The sequence below is a fragment of the Cervus elaphus genome, chromosome 33, assembly GCF_910594005.1.
Source record: "Cervus elaphus chromosome 33, mCerEla1.1, whole genome shotgun sequence".
In the NCBI taxonomy this organism is placed as follows: Eukaryota; Metazoa; Chordata; class Mammalia; order Artiodactyla; family Cervidae; genus Cervus; species Cervus elaphus.
The window spans coordinates 40,861,825-40,872,076 of record NC_057847.1 but is presented as its reverse complement, the minus strand read 5'-3'; the positions used below and the strand labels follow the sequence as shown (position 1 = coordinate 40,872,076).

Genomic DNA, 10,252 nt, shown 5'->3' with positions numbered 1-10,252 from the left:
ACATCCTTACAGAGAAATCCATGCACATTTTGGAATGCCTTGATCTGGTGCTGTTTGGGTATTTATGGACATTGGAAGCTCCAGTTTGCTTGAAAGTCATGAGACTAATATTCTTGATGCTCTCACTAGCATGGAACCGCACCTGATTGCCACTGGGGCTGAGCCAAAGGTGAAACAGGATGATGAAGTTCCTCTAACGTCTTTTAGATTTTCTGTCTGTAGAAGTATAAAGTGATAAACAACAGCAAACATGGTGAATTCATGGATTTCTTGACAGAAATACCCTGTTTTCTGAAAATATTAGTCTGTATTTTGTTATTCTACCTGGGTTGATTTCTGACAGCTGCTTCATTGGATTTCACAGGCAGCCTTGGGTTTAGCTAAATAAAAAGTACTTGGAAACAGGTTTTGTTTAATTATCAGACCTTCTGTGTGAATTTGAACGGGCAAAGTTCAAATCAAGGGGTGTACTGAGGTCCTGAGTTTGTGTATTTTTCTCACTTGTGATCACAAAGAATGAAAACAAGTTGATGAGAGGTAGGATAGGGTAAGAAAACGAAATGTTTGGGAACTGAAAGTTTTCACACGTACCGGATAAATTTTGAGACAACCTGGTGGATTTGTTATGGAAATCAATGGAGGACTTGAAACCATATACAGTTGTCTTAAAGTAAATAAGTCTGTGTGCTACCCCAGACCCATGCTGGACAAAGGCCAAATGTAAGGAGAGGGTGCACTGGTCAACAGTTAACAAATCAACCAACCTATCCTATTAAAGAGATAGGATGCCACACCTTCAAAGGGGGCCTATCTTCTTGGGGAAATGTTGCCCTGAGAGCTGGGGTATGGTATAAAAAGCTATGTCAGGGGGAATATTTTTGAATTGATAAGGGAGTTTAGAAAGCTAAGGGGAAAGTTCCATTAGCAGTTTCAGAAGAAAACAAGTTTAAAGGGAGAGTGGCATTCTAACATCATTCTACCGTGATTTGATCTGTAATTGAATAGCAAATTACAATATTTTTATTTTCTGTTAACAACTTAAGAGTGACTGTCTTCATATTACAGAGTATGGCTTCGATTTTACCTGCTTCCAATACATCCTTGAGATCTGACAGGAATACATATGTTGGGTGAGTAATTTTGACTTTTTTCTATTGACTTTGACAAGATGGAGGTTCTTTAGACTTTATATTAAATGTTCAGAAGATGGATCTCTACAGTTATGTAAGTTTCTTAAGTTTAGAGATCACATAAGTGGAACACAATTCAGAATACAAAGGAAAAACAATGCCAATTTTCTTCTCAATGACATTTTATTTCCTCAGCTCTTGGGAGAGTTTAGCTCATCTTTAAGAAAGTGGGGCAATATGTCAATTACATCTCAATTAAAGAAAAAAGAAAGTGGGGACAAAACAAGTCACAAAAAAAAAACATGGAAAAAGAACCAAACTGCCTGAATGAACAAATTCACAGTTCAGCCTGAAATTCAGTGTGGAGTTCAGTCTTTAATTCCAAGACTATGTGCTGTATCTGAGATATAATTAAAGGGACCTCCTGGTATCTAAGGCAGATTTAACTGTGTTGCAGTATATTACAAAGTGATTTCATATGCTTTGTGATAGACTTTACACAGAATTCACTTTTAAAATACCATGTAGGTTATTTGTCTGGGGTAGACATAAATCTGTTGAAGCTGTCTGCAAATTTAGCTCCAATTCTTGCCCCAGGTTCACAGAACATAATAGAGCATTAATCTTCATGAAGCTTAAGGAATTTTTGCAAGTTCCCTCTGATTTGCTGAGAGTTGTGTAAAATGTCTGCTTAAAGCCTCCATCAGGTCAGCATTTTAGAAAATGCTACACTTACACATCCCAAACAGAAGTAGCCTTCCACTGTGTTCATTTCTCCAGGGAAGCCAAGGAGAAAGAAAAGGAAAAATTATGAAGATGGAGGCAATAGTAAAATGGAAAGACTTCTCAGCCAATACTTTACTTTGGTTAACAATATTTAATACTGACCATGCCATGTAGCTTGTCTTAGTGTGCTAAAAGACTTTATTCCCAACCCCATCTCTGGCTTATGTTTTAGAAAAAAAAAAAAAGCAAAACAAGGTAGAGGAGAAGACAGTAAATACAAGTCTATTTAATAAAAATTATATATCTTGGAAAAACTGAAGCAATTGTCTGATTCATATGGGATTGAATTTGGTATGATACCCCAAATTAATACTTTATTTGGTCATTTGTAAGCACGATCATCTTAGAAATGCTTCTTGATGAACCCAATGTAATAAAAATCTTCTACAGACATCTCCCTGCCCCAATTTCTAGTCCAAGGGATCATTAGACAATGGGACATCAAGGAAAACTGAAGAATGAATTAAGAGGAGTATTATTATTAACTTGAAAGTATATAATTAATGGTTATACCAGTTTGAGAATTTCTTCTTGAAGATAGGAGAGGTGGAGTAGATCAGTGATTTTAAAAATACAAAGTCCCAGATCTCCTTGACCAACTAAATTAGATTTTCAAGGAGCTGGGTCCAGGTATTACTACTTTTTAAAGCACCATGTATGATTCTGATATGTAGTTAGAGTTTGACTTACTGGAGTAGATTAACTCTTTTACAGAGTAACGATTCAATTAATTCAATTCCCACTCATTCAATTGGGAATCCAAAAGAAAAATATCCAGATAGTGAAGCTGTTTTGGCAGAGTAAGAAAGGAAGCATAATAGAAACTGGAAGAGAAAGTGGTTGGTGGTGTTTCTCAAATTTTAATGTGCATGAGAATCACAAAACAGTTAGTTGAAATGTAGACTTCATTAGATCCAGGGTAGGGAGTGAGATTTTGCATTTCTAACAAGTTGCCCAGGTGAATGCTGCTGACCCTGCTGGTTCATTGACCACTTTGTCTAGCAAGGGACAGTGGGTAAATGTCCTCTTGCCCTTCATCAAGAGAAGAAAGGAGATATCCTTTTGCTTTGAAGCTTATTCTGAAAGTGCACTAATGCAATGGAATATTTTATTTTTGAAATCTACTCTGATTCACTAAGAATCTGTTATCCTAAATGTCTTGGAAATTAATAGTATTTCTGTTCTACTTCCTGAACAGTTAAATTTAATTCAGCAAGTAGAATTTTTAAAGATTTAGGAATTAAAAAAAGATGTATATGTACAGCTGAGTCCCTACACAGTTCACCTGAAACTAAAACACCGTTAATCGGCTATGCGTGTGTGCTCATTGTGTCCGACCCTTTGAGACCCCATGGACTGTAGCCCACCAGGCTCCTCTGTCCATGGAATTCTCCAGGCAAACGTACTGGAGTGGGCTGCCATTAATTAATTGGCTATACTCGAACAGAAAATAAAAAGCTTAAAAAAAAGATATATGAGAGAGCTTGCATGAGGGAATTCATTTCTTTCTGGGGAGGCAAAAAAATTAACATGTGAAATGCTAAAATAAATGTTTTAGGAGCACAGTGGAGAGGAATTCATACTGACCAGAGAGGAAAGATGCTTTGAAAAGCCTTCACAGAGGATATGGTATTTGAATTTGACCTTGAAGAATGAGTAGGAGGGTTTCCTTTTCTCCATACCCTTTTTATTGTTTGTAGACTTATTGTTCATAGACTTTTTAGATGGTGGCCATTCTAACTGGTGTGAGATGGTACCTCATTGTAGTTTTGATCTGCATTTCTCTAATACCTAGTGAGGGTTTCCCTGATAGCTCAGTTGGTAAAGAATCCACCTGCAATGCATGAGATCCCGGTTCGATTCCTGGTTTGGGAAGATCCCCTGGAGAAGGGATAGGCTACCCATTCCAGTATTCTTGGGCTTCCCTGGTGGTTCAGCTGGTTAAGAATCTGCCTGCAATGCAGGAGACTTGGGTTTGATCCCTGGGTTGGGAAGATCCCCTGGAGAAGGGAAAGGCTACCCACTCCAGTATTCTGGCCTGGAGAATTCCATGGACTGTAAAGTCCATGGGGCGCAAGAGTCGGACACGACTGAACGACTTTCACTTTCAGCATCTTTTCATGTGCCTCTTGGTCATCTGTATGTCTTCTTTGGAGAAATGTCTATGTACGTCTCTGCCTCTTTTTGAGTGAGTTTGTTGTTTTGATATTGAGCTGCATGAGATGTTTGTATATTTTGGAGATTAATCTTTTAATCAGTTGTTTCACTTGCAAATATTTTCTCTCATTCTGAGGGCTATCTTTTCATATTGTTTATGGTTTCTTTTGCTGTGATGAAGATTTTAAGTTCAATTAGGTCCCATTTGTTTATTTTTTAAATTTTCATTACTCAAGGCAATTTTACTCCAATAAAAAAATCTATATATATCTGAAACCATACTTTTAAAAAAAAAGTGAGTAGGATTCCAATAATTAAAAAACGGAAGGGTAGCAGAAGGCTGTTTCAGGAACAAAGACCTAGAGCAAGGGTCCTTAACTTTGGCTTCACATCAGATCATCCCAGAAGACCTGAAACATAATCAGAGTTTAAATTAATTGGGGCCCGAGCACCAGTGTTTCCTACAAAGCCCCTTGGTGATTTTAATGTACAATCAGGTTGAGGATCATCAGAGATATAGAAAGATACAAGGTTTTTGTTAAGGTGTTTTGAGGTATTTGGAGGGAAATGGGAGGTCTATAGAACAGAAAAGTCCCAGATGGTTCTTGGTAAAGATGGCTGGATCCACTGTGGTGTAGGGTACATAATTTTTATCACTACTAATTAAAGCAATATATAATTATTATTGAAATAACCAAGGCTATATAGATGATGTGCTTCATAAATATGAATGTTTGAATTAAGGTGATTTCTATAAAAGCAATCAATTCACTGTCTTGACTTCCATGTCTTGTATTACTTTACCAAGAGAGGGATGAAAAACCGGTGGTTCAGGCTGCACTGCTGTGATGGAGGTCTAAGCTGCGGCAGTGGCCACTGGCGTGGAGAGGAGGTGGTGTATTCAGCATGGTTGATGGAATCCTCAATGGCAGTGCTACTCTGAGTGTGATCCTTGGGCCAGCAACACCACACCAATGAGCAGCTTGTTTAAAAGGCAAAATCTGACACACACACACACCCCCAACCTGCTGAATCAAAATCTCTAGAAGAGAAGCCATAAAGTGTCCAGTGATTCTTATGCTTGTTGAACTTTGAGAAACACTGGTCTATGGGGCTGAGAGACACCATTGGACTCACAGATTACATGTACACATACACTCAGACACAGACATACACAAAACCCCATGGAAAGTTGAGGAGACAAAGAAATATGCAGAGATGAAAAGACAGCAGTGATAAGATTCCCTCAGCAGAGCGTATGGAAGGATAGCCATGGGAGCAAAAGCCTGCCTGTGCAGAAATGACGGTTCTGCAATTTCCTGGTTATATAATCTTGCACAAGTTTCTCAACTTTTGTAAGCTTTGGCTTCTTACAAATTGAATTATTAGTGTTTGTTACCTAATAGAATGATTATAGGATTAAATGAAGTAATATATTTATTATATGCAGTTTTTATGACATTGTGGAATTTTCATGCCTAATGCTATGCCTGGCACACAGTAAATGCACACCAAATCTTTGTCATTTTTATTCATTATACTGTATTTCTTCCTTACAAATCAATTAATCCTAAATGAAGGTTTGTGTCCAATATTTGGGCTTGTGGTTATCATAGATGTAGAATGATATTTCTCTTTTGTGTGGTATCTCTCCAGATTCCTTTACATCTTCTTTGTACTATTTTTTTTTTTTTCAGAAAGAGTTTTGTTCATGTTAAAAATCCTTACCTGGACTCTATGGATGAAGATGTTCTCTATCACTTGGATTTAGGAACAAAAACACACAACCTACCAGAAATGTTTGGGGATGTAAAGGTAAAAGTATTTCTAACTTTAGGGAAAACAATTTAATTTCCTCTGGTGATATTTCTCTTTATTTTCCTAACATAAACATTACTCTTTTGGCTAGAGAAATGTCAGAGGTCCAATAGGAACCAAAGTCATGCTTATTCTCTGAAACAATTTAGATTGTGTATGTCATAAACAATCATTTCCACCTCAACAAGACACGTTCCCAAACTAAATCTAATGCAAACATTGTTATTTGACTTCTCTGGCCCCTAGAGATAAATCTGACTTTATTGACAATCCTGCTGGGTGTTCAGAATTCATTATGGTTCAGTTCACTGTTTAACATCTTTATTTATAGATGAACCTCACTAATCTTCATTTTATCAAACCATGAAATAACTCAACAGAACTAACAATAGGATCTACCACTTCCTGAAAACAATTATTTAATATTTCATATTATTAAGATTTTTGTTATTTCATAAGACAATATTATGAGAAAAAATTGTTTATGGAATGTTACTAGGAAAATTATGTCTGTATTATTTATTTTATCTTAAATGTATATGTTAATTATAAAAGTGGCTCATGTTCATTATTTAAAATTGGAAAAATATAAAAAAGAATAATGACTTTAAAAAACACACCTAAGAAAAACTCCTACCATCTAGACATAGATGCCATCAACTTATTTTCTTTTCTTTTAAAGCTTTTTAATAGATTTTAAAATAGTTGGAATTACATAACTTTATATCTTGTGTTTTTCATTTAACTTGATGTCATTAATATTTCCCCATATTTCAATATTCTCTTTGAAACACAGTTTTTAATGGATGCCAAGTGCCTATGCCATACATTATATAGTCTAAAGTTGGCTTTCATGTTGAAGTATTTTCCATTATAAACAGCGCTCAAATTGATATTTTTGTACCTAAAATTTTTTCACATATAAGTCTATTTCTTTAAGATAATTTACAGAAGTAGTCAAAGGGAATAAACTTATTTTTAAATTAATTTTTATTGGAGTATAGTTGCTTTACAATGTTGTGTTAGTTTTTGCTGTATAGCAAAGTGAATTATAAGTCTATATATATATATATATATATATATACATCCCCTCGTTTTTGGATTTCCTTCCCATTTAGGTCACCCCAGAGCATTGTGTAGAGTTCCCTGAACTGTATACTAGGCTCTCATTCATTATCTATTTCATATATGAACCTAAAAAAATTTTTTTGTGCCCTAAAAGGCCTACACTGAATTACAGTCCCACTACTAGAGAACTGTGCAGTTTTCAGCTGACTTTTATTCACTCCTTTAGCAATTATAAGAACAAAAATAAAAATTCGCACATCCACTATCTAAATCTTCACATTCCCTCTTTTAGGTGGGTATAGCAGATATTCATTTCCTCCATAAAACAAGGAAATTGAGCTCAGGGTGGTCAAAGGTGGTTAACAAGTTACACCATACAGGGGCAGAGCCAGGGCTTGCCCAGTTCCCAGGATTCTTTCCTACTGCACTACGTGGGCTCTTTGAGTCATTGTAACTGAGAACAGTCCATTAATTGGCAGGGGACACTGGAGAAAGGGGAGGAAGAGGAGGACGATGGTAGGTACATGAAGAAGGAGGAGAAGGAAGGAAAGCGGGAAGAGGGGGGTGAAGAAATCAATCTATGATGCTCATTAACAGTAGGTGTTAAATTGCTTCCTCCCCTCCCATTGCTCCTATGGCACAATAGGAGCTGATCTGATGTGACCTGCCTGTTTCCTTACTCCCCTGCAATCAGTGACTCCTTGCCCTTTCATGGCATCCCTCAATCTTTTGCTTCATCTTTTCAATGTAACCTCTCTTCCTACTGCTGTTTCTGATATTTATGCTCCAAGAGAAATTGATCAAGGCTGTCTGTGATACTCATTAACCAGACTTTATCTGAATTCAGATGTTAGGTTTGAGGTTCATGCCTCACAATTTTTCCAGGACCCTTATATGAGGATAACTCTGATTAATTAAATGATCCATCGTAATTAATAAACTAAGGTGCACATCTAATTAAAAAGACATGTTTTTGAGACAGAACATGATCTATTATTTACATATCTAGGTATCTCTCTCTCTTCTACCTGACTGGATTTTTATCAGCACTCATTCTTATACTTTATCATAACCACTATCCAATCTTAAAAATTCATAACCCACCTGGTTCCAGACTACTTCAGTAGATTCTCTTCAGAGCACATTTCTATCAGAGAACAACTCTATTGATTGGGCCATTTGGATGGCTAGGAGGCAAACGTGTGTGTGTGTGTGTGTGTGTGTGTGTGTCTGTAGATTGGGGAACAAGTAATGTAATTCCAAATAATCTGAACTGGCTGTTTATTCTTTAGAGGCAGCAGGTAAAATCTGACATATTTATTAAGGCTCTTCTCAGAAACTTGCCTCCTTCCAGTTTCATTCTTATCTTTGATTGAGAACATGCTAGGTTCAATTACTTGACTCATTTAAATTCCAAGATAGCAATCCTAGGTAAGAAGAGAGGACATAACCCATCAGTACCTGAAAACTTAGCCTTATCTTCACAGAGATGATCATTATTAATGCCACTGTGTTCAAAGAAAAGAAGAACTTTGAGTGTGTAAAATTTTTAAACTTAAAATTTTGAATCATTGAAATGATCTCTATTTTCTTCATTTTCTTACTTACCATACTTAAATTAGGGCTTTGTTAGCTGCTACTTCAAAATATCAGTGGCCTAACACAATATAAGTTTGTTTCTCACCCACACTGAGTACCAAGTGGGTGCCCCTGGTCAATGGGTGGCTTTCCTCCAACTGGTGATTAAGGGTCCAGACTTCTTTCATCTTGTTGCTCTGTCATCTTCAAGGGGTGCCTTGCAAGGAGTGCCTGGGTGTCAACACCCATTCAGCAGACACATGGAAGACAATCTATAGGATCATTAATGGGAGATTTCTCTGGGTGAGAACTGAAAGTGACACTCATCACTTCTGTTCACATTCTAGCAGCTGGAACTCAGGTATATGGCCTCATCTAACTGAAGAGAAGGCCAGAAAGTTACATTTAGTAGTGTACCCAGAAAGAAGGGGAAATAGCTTTGGTGAACAGCTAATGTCTTCTGTCGTACTGACTTGACTCAATCAATCATTTGAAAAATATAATGGGGGATCTTTAGAAGCTATCTGCTCAAATTCAGCCTCCAAATATATCCTTTATAAAATCACTAACTGGTGCCCTCCATTCTCTCCCTAGAAATTTCAAGTAATATGGAAAAGCATTATACCACTATGTAATATGTATTTTAAGTCTTTTTACTTCTTTATTAACATATGAAATATATATACTGAAATAGGACTAGATTAATACAACATGGCAAAGCTAAGTCTTTCAAAACAGTAGGCATATTTGAAAGTGAGTTCATTCTGGCAGTCATTAGGCCAAGTCCTTAACATAGTTTTGCAATGCTTCAGACTCCTTCCCAACTCGTTTTTATCTCCTTTGATAGAACTAGGACAAATCATAATTGAGGGGACATAAATCACAGAAATTGTTGCTTAAGGTTAATGTTGGTTGGTGGTCTTCAGTTGTATTTTACTTCTCATCAAAGCAACCAGACTGAAAATTATGTCCAGAGGTGATATTTAGTAAGTCTGATTTAGAAATAACTCTTTAAGAACAAAAATGCTTTTGTCTATACTTATCATCTTTGTGTCTCCAGAAACATTCAGAAATTCCCATTGATTACAGCAATATCTACGTTCAAAGAAGAATTCAAACCGCAAGCTATTCCAACATCTGTTTTGGTTTTATGGTCAATCTGAATAGCTGTAATTTACATTTATGGTACCACACAATGAGGTTATTTTCAAACTACTGTATTTTGCAAAAAGGAAACAACAACAAAAATGACCTCCTTGTACTTAGATCTTGAGCCAAGCCTTAACTATCCATACCCACAAGGGGAAAATTTCATGAATAATCAATAATAATTCAAAAACTCACCTTAGACCATGGTCTTATCCTCTTTGCTACTCAGGCTTGACGAATACCTTTCATTACAGTTCATACCAACTTTAGGCCCCAGCCGAGAGCCTTGTAAGAAGGCACAGAAAAGACAATAATGAGGGTAGGAGAGAAGCAGAGGGCCTGGATAAAAGGGTAATTACACACCATAATAGAGAATGAGGTGGCACAGGAATTATTGCTAAATGGAAACAGAATGCATTGTGTAGTGAGACCACCCGTCATTCACAGTAAATCGATTGTGAATTGGGCACCTGACTCTACAACCTCAGTTAGGTATCTCCTTCGGCAGATACTCTTTATCCCTGTGAGAGACCTCATCGACAATCTTTCTGAAGCTCTGCCCAACA

General features: G+C 36.7%; 1 protein-coding gene across 1 annotated transcript in view; it reads left to right on the top strand.

Annotated features, from left to right (window-relative positions):
- The first annotated feature begins 837 nt into the window (after positions 1-837).
- The window catches only part of UPP2 (uridine phosphorylase 2), a 39,434-nt gene continuing 30,019 nt past the window's right edge, over positions 838-10,252 (top strand). Inside the window, exons 1-2 of the mRNA XM_043894910.1 lie at positions 838-1,130; positions 5,771-5,888. Of these exons, the coding sequence (XP_043750845.1) occupies positions 1,069-1,130; positions 5,771-5,888 (180 nt within the window). The 5' untranslated portion in view covers positions 838-1,068. The remainder of the gene's footprint in view (positions 1,131-5,770; positions 5,889-10,252) is intronic.